General features: G+C 36.2%; 1 protein-coding gene across 2 annotated transcripts in view; it reads left to right on the top strand.

Moving 5' to 3' along the window:
• syt16 (synaptotagmin XVI) overlaps positions 1–15,690 on the top strand; it is a 46,848-nt gene extending 31,158 nt beyond the window's left edge. For both annotated transcript variants that reach the window (XM_003199742.7, XM_009307510.5), the window contains exons 4-7: positions 3,388–3,704; positions 7,094–7,534; positions 9,144–9,327; positions 10,824–15,690. In XM_003199742.7, coding sequence (XP_003199790.2) covers positions 3,388–3,704; positions 7,094–7,534; positions 9,144–9,327; positions 10,824–11,137 — 1,256 coding nt within the window. In that variant the 3' untranslated portion in view covers positions 11,138–15,690. The remainder of the gene's footprint in view (positions 1–3,387; positions 3,705–7,093; positions 7,535–9,143; positions 9,328–10,823) is intronic.
• The last annotated feature ends 221 nt before the right edge of the window (positions 15,691–15,911 follow it).

Here is a 15,911-nt window from a genome sequence, read left to right as displayed (position 1 = left end):
TGTGCCAAAGCAAAATGCTGAATAAGGCCAAACCCAGATATAATGTAATATAATGTAATATAATATAATATAATATAATATAATATAATATAATATAATATAATATAATATAATATAATATAGGCCTAATATAATATAATATAATATAGTATAATATAATTAATATAATATAATATAATGTAATATAATATAATATAATATAATATAATATAATATAATGTAATATAATGTAATATAATATAATATATAAAATATAAAATAGTATAATATAATATAATATAATTAATATAATATAATATAATATATAAAATATAATATAAAATAATATGATATAATATAATACAAAATAATATTATATTATATTATATTATATTTTATTATATTATATTATATTATATTATATTATATTAATTATATTATATTATATTATACTATTTTATATTCTGTCTTTGTAGAATTATGCAGTGGTGCAGTAAGTAGTGCAGTCGCCTCACAGCAAGAAGGTCGCTGGTTCGATCCTCGGCTCAGTTGGCGTTTCTGCTCTGGTTTCCCCCACAGTCCAAATACATGCTCAAGTCCAAAGACAAAGTTGTGGCTGGAAGGGCATCTACTGCGTAAAAATCTAATGGATAAGTTGGCAGTTCATTCCGCTGTGGCGAACTCGGATTAATAAAGGGACTAAGCCGACAAGAAAATGAATGAATGAATATAATATAATATAATATAATATAATATAATATAATATAATATAATATAATATAATATAATATAATATAATATAATATAATATAATATAATATATAAATAACTTACATTCTCTAGAAACAAAGTAAGACCTCAACATTTTAAAACACAATAAATATTTAATGATTCAAACCCAAACGCCTTTTATAAATATTTATAAATGTGCTGCTCCGTCAACATCTCTGATCTGACTGTATGTTGTGCTGAGATATTTCTGAACTCAAATCAGCTTCTAACCGGTTGCTCATGTCAATTGAATTCTTCCTGTATGGAGCTATATTTTTTTAGTTGCCATGGAAAAGCGTCTTTTCTGGTCGCTATGGTGATATGTCTGCAGTTAATTGGTTGCTGCTGAGTGGAACAGTTTGTGCCCTGAAAGAGACTTCATTCAGTGAAATGCACAGAGTCACGTAGTACAAGCACTTCAAGACCTAAATTACTATCATTATCATCTACTCCGGGGAGTCGGATTGGTCAGAGGAGCTCGTCTTGCAATTATGAAATCTGTCAGAGGGTCAATAAAATTTCATTTGGTAAATGTTAAGGGAGGGGCGGTGGCTCAGTGGTTAGCGCTGTCGACTCACAGCAAGAAGATCAATGATTCGAGCCTCAGCTGGGTCAGTTGGCATTTCTGTGAGGAGTTTGCATGTTCTCCCTGCGTTCGCGTGGATTTCCTCTGGGTTCTCCGGTTTCCCCCACAGTCCAAAGACATGCTGCAGGTGAATTGGGTAGGCTAAATTGTCTGTAGTGTATGAGAGTGTGAGTGTATGAGGGTGACAGGCCCAGATGACAGGCCGGCCGGAATGTGTAAAAAAGTCGTTATAATATGGACAAGTCAAAAATGGCTTGTTTTAAAGAACCGACCCCGCAACCATAAGGGACTAAGGCCAAAGGAGAAGACTGCAGTTTTCAAATGGCTGTGCAAATAGTATATAATGCTGTCTTGAGCATTTTCAGGAAGTGTCACCAAAATCTGACTTTTTTGCATTGGAAAAATGTATTGAGTAAACTGTCGTAATGAAAACATGACAAAGCCATTTGACTATCTTGTTCATAAACAATGGTGTCAGGACTTTTCATCTTGATGACACTGACTCTTTCATTGACATGAATACTTGCTTTTGAGGAATGATCTATCCAGTTTGAGCAAGTGACACACTTTTTTGCAGGTTATCAGCTAGGTTTTGCTGTTTGTACTAATTGTTTTTGAGAAATGCATTAACTGTTGTGCAAATGTAAATAGTGTTTTGAGAAATGCACCAAAGCCACTGAAAAAAAATGAAAAACTTTATTGTTTTAAAAGGATAATTGTGTATATAGTGATAATTTGCCCTTAAAAATGCTAATTTTGTCATTGTTTACTCACCCTTTACTTGTTTATGAGTATTGTATTTTTCTATAAAACACAAAAGAAAATATTATAAAAATAACCATTGAATTGTAGAGTATTTGTTTTCCTACTATGAAAGTCAATGGTCACAGGTTTTCAGCTTTCTTCAAAATGTCTTCATGTTTAGCAGAAGGAAGAATCAATCTTATAACGGTTTGTAACCACTCGAGTGGCAGTCATTTATTAAACAATCTTGAAAAATGTTTCAGGGTTTGCAAAAACATATTAAGCATATATTTTTTTTTAATTATGAGTATTTTTTGTATTGTTGTTATTTATAAATTAAAAAGTTTTTCTTGTTTGCTTTGACCTGGTTAAAGAAACTAGGTTCCACTTCATTTTCATTATCACTATCCCAGCAGAGTAGAAGACAGGTCTTGCAAATGTGTAAACCCTTTGTCATTGTGTAGAAGGTCTATGTTGTTCTGTGCCAGCATGGATGGAGGAGGTCAATACTGGCTATGTCCTATACTCCCAATAGATTTGACTGTATATTGGTTTACATGTTTTCTCTTAAATTTACAGTATTTTATTACTTTTGTCTTTTTTTTATTTATTTTTTTTTTACAGTATTTCAGTTTTTAGCCACAGTTTGAAAAACATCATGAATTCAATGTAAATTTAATCAATTAGTTTCTTATTCTGGATCCAATTCTTTGCAAAAAAGGCAAATTTGACAGCCCAAATAAAAACAACAAATGGTATTGACAATAGGCTATAATGACAAGCAATGGTGCACTGATTCAAATTAAGTTCTGTATTTTGTATTTTGTTGTCTATTGTGTAATGATTAATTGAAAGAGCTCATATATTTGTTTGCAAGTTGTGTAGTTTGAAGGTAAAACTAGCTTTTGTTGCATATTTTAAATGTTTTGACACGGTATGTGCATTTTGACCATGAGTGCCGCTGTTTAGGCCTGTGTGTAAACTGTTTTAAAAATGTGGAGTTTCAGTTGACGGCTGCATCAAAGCAATCAAGAAAAACTGCACGTCAAAAATAACACGTCATCTTAACTAAGCCCAAGCAAGAATACTTGTTCAGCTTTGATTTTATTAGTTGGTGTTTTGTTGTTGTCTTATTGCAATAAAATGTACAGTATTTGCCTCAGTTAAGCACATGCATTTGTCTTTGTACATTTTAAGATTTTGTGCACATCTTGCTATTTCCATCCTAATGTCTGTAATTTTGTTTTAAAGTGTTACTCACTTTCAAACACAATCATATGAAATAATTCTGTTCATTATTTCTATAGAAGCCGAGAGAAAGAGTGTACAGAGTTTTCAAGACCCTCTCACATCCAGGAGACGTGTAGGGTCTGAGCCGAGAGACCCTTTATCCCAGAGTCCCCTTCCTGAGGGCCGGACCCCCACAGACCCGCTGTCTCTGATGGCGGAGCAGATCTCCGTGGGCTCCCAGGACACAGGGGACGGTCTGGAGGCTCTACCCAGAGATGACGGCAGTCGCCTGGGCAGCGTAGGACGGCAAACCCCACAGAGGAGTCTGGCAATGGACAACCAGGGTTATGACAACAGTGACGTCACAGAAAGCTTCCCTACATGGAGTCCTGAGGTGGGTGTGCTTGTGTGCATCCGAGGGGAAGATTTATTGCTTTAAATCTATTTTTAAATTAATCCTTTTATTTGCCAATGACTCTCCCAGAGATGGGTTGCGGCTGGAAGGGCATCCATTGTGTAAAAACTTGCTGGATAGGTTGGCGGTTCATTCCGCTGTGGCGACCCCAAATTAATAAAGGGACTAAGCCGACAAGAAAATAAATGAATTAATTTGCCAAGGACATTTTAATTTGACTAATAGTGGCATTTATAATAATAATAATAATTCCTTACATTTTTATATCGCTTTTCTGGTTGGACAGAAGGTCGGTCAGTCGGTCTTTACTGTAGCTGGCAACTAGCTCTCTGCAACTCTCACATGGTCGCCTACTGAAGCTAAACAGGGCTGCGCCTGGTCAGTACCTGGATGGAAAACCACATGTGAAAGCTATGTTGCTAGCGGCAGTGGTGTTAGTAAGGCCAGCAGGGGACGCTCAACCTGTGGTCTGTGTGGTTCCTAACATACCAGTTTAGTGAAGGGGACTCTATACTGCTCTGTGAGTGCTGTCTTTCGGATGAGACGTTAAACCGAGGTCCTGACTCTCTGTGGTCGTTAAAAATCCCAGGATGTCCCCGGCGTCCTGGCCAAATTTGCCCACTGGCCTCTGTCCATCATGCTTTCCTGACCATCCCATATCATAATTGGCTCCATCACTCTGTCTCCTCTCCACCAATCAGCTGCTGTGTGGTGTGCGGTCTGGTGCAATATGGCTGCCGTTGCGTCATCCAGGTGGATGCTGCACACTGGTGGTGGATGAGGAGATTTCCCCCAATGTGTAAATTGTTTTGAGAGTCTAGAAAAGGGCTATATAAATGTAAGGAATTATTATTATTATTATTATTATTATTATTACTTTTCAGCATTCACAATACCATAAATTCAGGCAATATTGACAACAGCTCTGGCAGAAATGCAGATCAAACCAAGACAGAAACTCCAGTATTTTTCGTTTATTAAACAATCTTGAAAAATGTTTCAGGGTTTGCAAAAACATATTAAGCATATCTTTTATTATGTGTATTTTTTTGTATTGTTGTTGTTTATAAATAAGTTTAAAAAAAATAATCAATATATGTATTGTAATATATACACAGAAAATCTGATGGATAAATTGTTGATTCATATTAAAAAATTATATAATATAAAACTCTTTTTTTAGACCAGTATACTTATTTTGCATATCATTGTTATTATTAGTAATACTATAATTACGTCTTAAACTACATTTAATTTGAGGTTTGAATAAAAAAAATATATTGATTCATATAAAAAAAAAAATCAGTTTATTTTTTTTATATTCTCTTGAATGGCTTGGGTTGATAGACGATGCCATCATCCATTGCTGATGGCAATGGACATCACAATGCTGAGCCAGCATCGCAATCCCCTGGCCCGGCCCTGTCGCGGCGGCAACTCGATGAATACACACAAAAAATACACACTAATGTATGTTACACTAATTTTACACTAGTCTTAGTTTTAAAATGACATTTTAGAACGAAAACGATCCACGTCCACACTTGTGTTTCATCTAGCATTTTTGAAAAGCCCTTCTTCCAGACAATACTGCTGAAAATGCTCATCACGTGATCTCACGCACTCTGTCACACAGCAGAGTATGCGCACATCTGAGCTCCAGCAGTCAGTCACAGCATCAGTACACTGCTTCAATCTTTCGCTTTCATGCTTGGTCTTAGAAATTTTAGTGAAATCCTCAGATACTCAGATACCTTTTTTACCAACCAAGTTTGTCGACGCCATTATAACGACACAGATCACTCTGCCTATTCAGTCGCATGCAAAAAGTGATTGACAAGTGGTAATTTGTGTGTAATTTATCTTTATTTATTTATGATTTGGTTATAGGTAAAACAAAGACCATGTGAGTCAGGTAGTTGAAATGATAATTGTTATGAATAAATGAATTATTCATAAATAATTAATTCACTGCCGCCTACGTACGATGCCAAATTGGTCGACATTGCCCACCCTGGTTACAGTTATTACTGAGTTTTACAGTTTTTCATAAAACATGTTTGAAATAAGTGAAATTTATTTATAAACTAATTCCGAGAGGATCACGTGCTTATGATTGCTAGCGGCTGGATCAGCATCATCCAATTCTCAATGCACCAATCAGACAACTCTTAAGCTACTACAAATACCCTGGGTTATGTACCACTGTTATCTTCGTTTTGAAGAATCCCCCCATCCACCCCTACTCCTCCTTCTCCCTACATGGGTGACACGGTGGCCCAGTGCTTAGCACTGTTGCCTTACAGCAAGAATGTCTCTGGTTTTAGGCTTTACCAAACCAGCAGATGCTTCTGTGCGGAGTTTGCATTTCTCCCCGTGCTAACGTGGATATCCACCGGGTTCCCCGATTTCCTCCCACCCAAAAAACATGCAACCTAAGTTAATTGACTAATCCAAATCGGCACTATAGACATGCTCCTAGTAAATAGTTATCTCTCAAGAGCACTGTCTGTTATTAGCTACTACAGTAGGGGAGTTCTCTAGATCTACCTGAGCTCAAACTCCCCTCTCGCCTTGCAACGGGAGGGAGCCCCGGGCTCAAGGATCTTATGAGCTCAGGGCTCTGTCCCGGGGCAGCATGCCAAACAAGCTTATAATTAACCATCAGCAAAGTGTGAACTCTTGAAAAAATATTTAAATTTAAACACAGAAAGTTTGATGGATATCATGGTTATATGATAAAATGGTTATTTGATATAATTTTGATTCATATGAAAATAAAATGTTTTTTTTTATTTTTGAATATTCTCTTATTTTGCATTAGTAAACTTATTTTGCATCATCATCAGTAATATTAAATTTTTCACTACATTTGAACTTGTTCTCCCCGTGTTCGTGGGTTCATGCGGTACAGGTAATTTGGATAAGCTAAATTGTTTGTAGTGTATGTGTGTGAATGAATGTGTATGGATGTTTCCCAGTTTCCAGCTGGAAGGGCATTCGCTGCATAAAACATGTGCTGGATAAGTTGGCGGTTCATTCCACTGTGGCGAACCCTGATTACTAAAGGGACTAAACTAAAAAGAAAATGAATGAATGACTATATTTGAATATTTTTCATAAACAAGTCTTTATATTTCAAAATATTCTGAGGACTAATTTCTAATAAAGATTCCTACAAATTATAATTATAGCACTCATAAGTGTCGCTACTGGAAACACCTTGTGTTTATGTATCACAGAAAAACCATCTGACTAGAGGTGTGAGAGAGTAGGAGGCTTTGTATACTGTGTGTTTAGATCTGTTTGTACATATTAAGTATGTTTGTATTTATGCCTGCAAATGTGTTTTTTCTACTCTCTGACAGCACGATCAATCTCTATCTCACCCATTGAGCTCTTCTCCTCGTGGCCATATTTCAGTATGCGGTGACCTCATAATCGCCCTGGACTATCGGGCTGAAACCCACCGGCTCCTGGTCACCGTGATCATGGCTCAAGGTATCCCAGACAAGGCCCGCAGCGGCATGGACTCCTGGCAGGTGCACGTGGTGCTGTTACCTGGCAAACGGCAGCGGCACAAAACGGCCGTCCAGAAGGGCTCCATGCCAATGTTTGAGGAGACCTTCAGGTTCTCACATCTGGAGCCCGGAGATTTACCTTCATCTGCTCTCCGCTTCCGGCTGTACGCGCTGGGGAAGATGAACAGAGAGAGGATGATGGGAGAGACGCTGTACAGACTGAGCCGACTCAAACACACAGGACGATTCGAGACCACACTGGTGCTGGAGCCACGCAGTAATCTTAAGGTTTGTCTACTTGCTTTAATAGCTTTTTAGAAGGGAGCCCACTGCAAATGATACCAATCCTGTTAACACTTTACTATTAAGTTGTATTACTTAATGCGTTTACTAACATGAACAATACATTTATTGCAGTATTTGTTCGTTAGTTAACGTTAGTAAATGAAAATACAGTTGCTTATTGTTTCCTCACAGTGCGTTAACTAAGCATCAATTTGTATTTGAATAATGCATTAGTAAAGGTTGAACTAGGATTAATTAATGCTGTACAAGTATTGCTCATGTTAGTAAATACATTAACTTACATTAACTAATAAAAATGTATTGGAAAGTGTGCCCCTAATTCGAATACTAATTCAAGTATAATAATAATAATAATAATTCAAGTATCATAATATAAAATCTTTATAGTATATTATAGATACTATAAAATATGTGACCCTGGACCACCAAAACTGTTATATTGCACAGGTATATTTTTGACAATATAGTCAAAAGTAGCATACATTTTATGCCAACAATGAATTAAAATATTATGTAATCTTAATCTTTATATAATTAATATAAAGTTTCCTGAAGACATTTAATACATTTCCTAATGTGTATATATGAAAACTTAATTTTTGTAAGTAATGTGCTAAAAATGTCTAAGAACTTAACTTTAAAGGTAATTTTTGTTAATATTTCGATTTTTTTTTTTGATCCCTCATATTCCAGATTTTTAAATAGTTGTACATATATTGTCCCTTTCCAACAAACCATACGTCAATGGAATTCATATTTATTTTTGATTTTAGCATGTATAAATCTCAATTTCCAAAAAAATGACATTTGTTATATTATTATTAAACATAAATATAACAATTTAACATTTTATTTTTACACCAAACCTTTGAAAAATGCTTTTTCTAATATGCAGGTTATATATTTAGGATTTATTCTGAAATGTTATGATTTGGTAAACATCTTGCATTGTAGTTTCTATGAAGTAAGATATTGAATTAAATATGACATTTTGAAGTATAAAGTGTTAGTGGTATTTTCTTTGATTTAGATTCTTTAAAAAAAAATTAACAAAAGTTGTGGCTGGGATGGTAACTTGGCAATTTTTAAAATGTACAAATACAGCTGAAGTCAGAATTAAAAGCCCTTCTGAATGATTAGCCCCCCTGTGTATTTTCCCCCTAATTTATATTTAATGGAAAAAAAAAATCAGCAGATTTCCAACCATGACAGTTTTAATAACTAAATCCTAATAACTTATTTATTTTTTATCTTTGCCATGATGACAATACATAATACTTTACTAGATTTTTTTAAGGTACTAGTATTCATTTTAAAGTGACATTTAAAGTCTTGGTAACACTCTATTTTGATAGTTCATTTGAGTATTAGTAGGCTGTCTGCTTAATATCAGTTGATACTGCTCTTTCAACAGACATTAAACTGACTATAAGAAACTTTGCAAGTACATGTGAACTTTCACTAACCCCAACCTAACACTCTTCTTATAATCTAATGAGAGTTAGTTGGCATGTAGATGCAATGTAACTTAAATTCAACAAACGGACCACTTTATGCAAGCAATAATTAGGTGATGTGTGTTTCTCTGCAGACAGTAGACGCACAGACCTCTTTGAGCACTCAGACTGACAGTGCTTCCTCCAGTCTGTCTGTGTCTCACGCTGGAAATCCAGAACTGCTGCTGGGTTTATCCTACAACGCCACCACAGGACGACTTTCTGTGGAGATCATTAAAGGCAGCCACTTCCGTAACTTTGCAGTCAACAGACCTCCAGGTAAACCTTGACGTCCCGCTCACATTTACAGGCATCATTAGACCACCAGGAGCGACTCTTCAGCAAATAATCATCTGATATAGATTTTGAGTAAATTTACTACAAATAACTCCCTTCGATACAAAGGAGCCAAGCATTTCAAATGTGTCTTCATCATTACACACCGTGTTCTGGGTCAAATGTCAGGTTGTTCTTTCTTACGGGTATTAATCTTAGTCTGTCAGTCACTTCACTCAATGAAGTTGCAGGGTGAATGGAGTTACGTGGCATTTAATCGATCACTGAGTCTTAAATCTCTTCTCAGTCTATGCGTCACCATTAGAGAAAACCACATAGTATTACAAAATTTATTTTTAAATATATAAATTACATACTTTATTATTATTACTAGGGTTTACAGCAGCCATTACTTTAGTATTCAGATTCAGATTTATTAAAGGTCCTTTGATAAATAGAAAGAAAAAGTACATAATTATTTAAAATTTTAAAAAATATATATATATTTTTACTGTATTGTTTATTTAATTTAATGAATCACTTCTGAAAAAAAATTCTTTTAAAAATAAACAAATTATTCTCTCACTACAAAAACATTGTAATCTATATTCGTTGTGCCTGAAAATTCTCAGGTGTCAAAATTTTACATAGCAGATGTAGAACGACATAATGTTAACAGGAGCACTCTGACCAATAAGATGGCAGCTGCACTCATGTATGACTAAAATAAACACATTTTGGTTCACTTTGAAATCTTGAGTCAAACCAAGAAGCAAATGTAACATTAAAAGAAAGTAAGTTCGTCTTAGAGAAAATCAAATGGCCTGGAAAATCATTGAGTGAGCTTCACACAGGTGAGTGGGCTTGACAAACCACCTGTAGTAGACACTCCTTTTCTCTCCATATGTGCCAAACATCTTCTTTTAAACACTAATATGTCTTGAAAAACATTGTGCAATTCTAAGTGTGCTTCACTCGGGTGAGTGGGGTTGACAAACCACCTGTAGGACACACTTTTTTCCATCTCCATCTGCCTAGACACCTTAAAAAAGGCAAATACTTCTTGGAAAACATTGTGCAATTCTGAGTGTGCTCCACACAGGTGAGTGGGCTTGACAAACCACATGTAGTAGACACTAATTTCCTCTCCATATGCCCCAGACACCTTATAAACACCAACTATTTCTTGAAAAACATTGTGCAATAATGAGTGTGCTCCACACAAGTAAGTGGGCTTGATAAACCACCTGTAGTAGACACTGTTTTCACAATATTTCTGAATAAAATGCCAACTTTACTACATCCAATCAACTTGCAGTAGAAAAAAACAAGCCACGCCCACTGTTGCCTCATTTAATATTCAGCTTCTCTAGGAATTGCATCACAATACGAAAAAAAAGTCACAGCTTCCAGTTCATGCAGACTTTGATATACGCATCTGCTAAATGAATAAATGTAAATGTCTGAAACGCCTTAATTGACCTGACTCTCTCTTTCAGATACATTTGGTAAGCTCACTCTGTTGAACTCAATGGGACAGGAGATTTCCCGCTGTAAGACGTCGATCCGTCGCAGCCAGCCCAATCCTGTCTTCAAGGAGACGTTCGTCTTCCAGGTGGCGCTTTTCCAACTGTCTGACGTCACGTTAATGGTCTCCATTTACAATCGGCGGAACATGAAGCGTAAGGAGATGATAGGCTGGGTGGCTCTGGGCCAGAACAGCAGCGGTGAAGAGGAGCTTCTTCACTGGCAGGACATGAAGGAGAGCGGAAACCAACAGGTCTGCCGCTGGCACACGCTGCTGGATGCTTAGAGAGAAATACAATCACTCTTACCTCACTGCATTCAGCTGGATATTCCTTTGGGAGGGAGAAGACGGCCAAGGCCAAAAATACCCAGATAAACCAGAGTGAGCAAGCAACTTTTTACAGCATCAAACAAAGATAAGGCATGTAATTGTGAAAGCACATACAAACACCCACGTGACACTGTCTGAGAGCACTTAATACAGCCTCTTATCAATGATCTCATATCGTGACATACTCTTTAAAACTTCAGCAGCAGCCAATCAAAATGCATTACTGCTCCAGCCACGGTAATTGTCGCCTAGCGAGTTCATGAATGGAGAAATGTCTTTCTTCAGATGATGTTAAGCCTCAAGTTTTAAGACTCACAGCCACACCAAGGCCATGTTTAGTGGAAAATGTGCTCTTTCTTTCATTCATTCTACTGATGACACGAAAGCTGTTACTTTTTATTACATTTCTATTACATTTTACATCCGAATATGCTGCGATTTGTAGTCAAGGACAGTGTTATAATAGAAGTTAGGTTTGGTATATATCGGTATTAAAAAGGGTGCACAATTGATCACCATTCATATCATATTATTAGACTGTACAAAAAAATTGTCTTCCATGATAGCAAAAAAAAAGATGTTGTGTCTCAGTTGCAAGTTTCAATGACACGATTATTACTTCTCATAATATCAAGCTCACAATTTCCTACACTTTTTTGAAATTTGGGACCTCATGAGTTTATATTTGCAAACATTTAGAAAGGAGAATTATGAGAAATATTCCTTTACAAAAATCAGAATTGTGAGAAATATTCCTCAGAAAAAGTCAGAATTATGAGAAATATTTCTCAGAAAAAGTCGGAATTGTAAGAAATATTCCTCCGAAAAAGTCAGAATTGTGAGAAATATTCCTCAAAAAGTCAGAATTGTAAGAAATATTCCTCAGAAAAAGTCAGAATTGTAAAAAATATTCCTCCGAAAAAGTCAGAATTGTGAGAAATATTTCTCAGAAAAAGTCAGAATTGTAAAAAATATTCCTCCGAAAAAGTCAGAATTGTGAGAAATATTCCTCAAAATGTCAGAATTGTAAGAAATATTCCTCAGAAAAAGTCAGAATTGTGAGAAATATTTCTCAGAAAAAGTCAGAATTGTGACAAATATTTCTCAGAAAAAGTCAGAATTGTAAGAAATATTCCTCCGAAAAAGTCAGAATTGTGAGAAATATTCCTTAAAATGTCAGAATTGTAAGAAATAATCCTCAGAAAAAGTCAGAATTATGAGAAATATTTCTCAGAAAAAGTTGGAATTGTAAGAAATATTCCTCCGAAAAAGTCAGAATTGTGAGAAATATTCCTCAAAATGTCAAAATTGTAAGAAATATTCCTCAGAAAAAGTCAGAATTGTGAGAAATATTCCTCAAAAAGTCAGAATTGTAAAAAATATTCCTCCGAAAAAGTCAGAATTGTGAGAAATATTTCTCAAAAAGTCAGAATTGTAAGAAATATTCCTCAGAAAAAGTCAGAATTGTGAAAAATATTTCTCAGAAAAAGTCAGAATTGTGAAAAATATTTCTCAGAAAAAGTCAGAATTGTAAGAAATATTCCTCCGAAAAAGTCAGAATTGTGAGAAATATTCCTTAAAATGTCAGAATTGTAAGAAATATTCCTCAGAAAAAGTCAGAATTGTGAAAAATATTTCTCAGAAAAAGTCAGAATTGTGAGAAATATTTCTCAGAAAAAGTCAGAAGTGTGAGCTTTTGTGAGCTTTTTTTTTAAATGTAAAAGCGTGTTCGGTCTGATCGGGCCCCTAAGTCATTCACTAGCTGAATCTTCTTTTAATCAGCTTCAGATATCTAAACCATTTGAACCATTTGAACCAATTTGAATGGACTGATCTGGTTCTCAGTTTCACCTGAATCAATATGAGCATCCCAGTTCAGAGGTTGCATCCTTCCTAGGATGTGGAGCCTAAATGGAACATTGTTTAATAGGAACACAGGACTGATATTGTCACCTAGCAACCCAAAACGCAGGACTCAGTTCAAGGCTGCATTTGAAGAAAGCTTCAAATTGGGACGTCTTTTGTCATGTCGCGGTAATACAATCAGCTTTGAAGGATGCGGTCTCTGAATTAGGACACAACCAATGGCTCTATGATCTGAACACATGCCTAAGAGACAACTGAAGATAATCACTGAATGAATTTCGTCTTTTCCCACAAGCTGTTAAATTGCTTTAGATGACTCATACAGTGGTGTAAAAGTCAATTTATGTGGGATTGTGAATCTGTTTTGAAGCTTGAAAACTCCTGTCATTATTCGTTGCAGTTGGGTGGAAAAACCAATCCTACCTAGCAAACGCTGTCTCTTACACAAAGGACAGAAAGTAAAGAGCTGTTCACACCAAGCATGATAACTTAAAATAATAATAGAGTTCTAAAAATTATTATAAATTGGGGTGTGCAACATGATTAAATAGGCAACATGGTGGCTCAGTGGTTAGTCCTGTCACCTCACAGCAAGAAAGTCGCTGGTTCGAGTCCCGGCTTGGCCAGTTGGCATTTCTTTCTGGAGTGTGCATGTTCTCCCCATGTTTGCTTGAGTTTCCTCCAGATGCTCTGGTTTCCCCCACATATCTGCTCTGTAAATCATATGCTGGATATTTTTGGGACTAAGCCAAAGGAAAATGAATGAATGAATGAATGAATGAATGAATGAATGTGAGTGAGTGAGTGAGTGAGTGAGTGAGTGAGTGAGTGAGTGAGTGAGTGAGTGAGTGAGTGAGTGAGTGAGTGTGTGTGTGTACTTCTGCGCATGCGGGTCAGATTAGGACCATGACCTGTTCACACTGCAAATCTGTTATGAGCAGTGTGAACAGCCATGCCAAAAAATCAGATCTGAGAAAAAAAATCAGATTTGAGCACTAAGCCTGGCAGTGTGAACGTAGCCTAATGCCGAGATCAGACTGCATGATTTTCAAAGTACTCAAGTCACAGATGTTTTCACACTGCATGACTATCTGGGCTTGCGTTTCGTCACTGCTTTGTTTACACAGCAAGATGGATTGGCGACAGGGACATTTACATTGCATGACTTTACTATAGGAAGAATCGCCGACAACTTCGTCCAAACTACGTCTCTCAGCCAAAAACAAGTGGTATATCTTTTGTTATTAACTACATAATGAGAAAGAAGCCTTTAATGGGGCAGGACATGTACATGTTTGCTCACCTGGGTTTAAAGGGAATTAGCCATTTCTCCTCAACGTTGATAATAAACTAATTTCTTTCTGTATGAAACGTCAAACAGACACGGTTGCTCCTGAGTCCTGTCAAACCTCCACTAGTTTTTCCTCCATTTCGTGGGTCCAAAATAAACCGAAAATGAGCGCTTTTAACTTCTCCCCCAGCCTCCCGCTGGCCTGCAGCAGGTATACACACACGCACACACAAGTGAAAGCTGCTCTCTCATTGGCTGTTGGCGATGGCTGATGTTATTTTCAGTCAAAACTCAATTCACACGGCATGATTTGAATCGCCGACAGCTCCAGATATTTAACACGCCAAATATCTCACGGGCATCGGCGACTCATCGGCGATTCTCTCAGATCGCGTCTTTGATAGTTCATACTGTGTGATTGTCACTCACGTGCACGAGCAGCGATTTGCCTGTGATTTCAGGCATTTGTCGGCGATTTCTCAAAACCTGTCGCCGAGCCAAAATCGGGGCTAAAATCACGCAGTCTGAACTAGGCATAAGTCTGTTTGTTTGATTACATTACATGAGCTGGATTCACTGGTCAGATGTGCTAGAAAAGTAGCACACTGAGGATATTTGCTGATTATACGGGGTAGTGCTTAAAAAAACTAACTAAATTAACAATTAATGAATCGTAATCTTTCGTATGTGTGGACGCAAATATATTTACTTTACATTTATAGTTTTTAAGCTTGGTGTGATTGGCTCTTTAGTGCATTTTTCAACTAAAAACAGAAACTTTTTGTTAATTTTCCACCGGTGCATTCATGCATACATGTATAACATGTTCAGTCTATTGGCATGCACAAGTATTTGACAACCATTTCAACAATTTTAGGCTACTGGATAGACGTGCACATGCTCGTAATATATTTTTACACATTGACCACCGCGCCAACTACTGGGCCTGGCTTTTGTAATAGTTTTTTTGTGGCTCCGTGTGAATGGAAATAATTTGGACAATGCAAAGGAAATAACTATTTAGTATTTAATACACTGTCGTTGTGTGTAAGCACCTATAGGCATGCATCTTTTTCAGACAATCTTTACACCGTCCATGTGACATTAAAACCCAGACTCTTTTATAATGCATGCCTGTAATGCTTTATGCAGATATAAAGTGCCTGATCGAGTCAAACCTATATGAGATTTTTATTTATAACTAGAAATTAGCATGGAGAATGAAGATTACAGAAGCATGGACATTAATGTTTTAAAAATCAATGCTGCGTTTTGCATGTGTTTTTGAAGAAAAATGCATATATTTTTTATCTGTCATTAAAATATATCCCTAATACACAAACGTCCTCAACAATGTTGTGTTTTATTCATTAGGATTCAGAAATATGAATAGATAAATCTGTTTAGCACTGATTGTGGATCTTGGTGTACTGTAAAATACACAGTGCATCCGGAAAGTAAAGCCCTTTACTTTTTTCACATTTGTTTATGTTACAACCTTATTCCAAAATGGATTGACTTCATTTATTTCCTTTAAATTCTACACGCAATACCCCATAATGACAATAGCCC

Source organism: Danio rerio, chromosome 13 (assembly GCF_049306965.1).
Source record: "Danio rerio strain Tuebingen ecotype United States chromosome 13, GRCz12tu, whole genome shotgun sequence".
Classification (NCBI taxonomy): Eukaryota; Metazoa; Chordata; class Actinopteri; order Cypriniformes; family Danionidae; genus Danio; species Danio rerio.
This window is presented reverse-complemented; position numbering and strand designations above follow the sequence as displayed.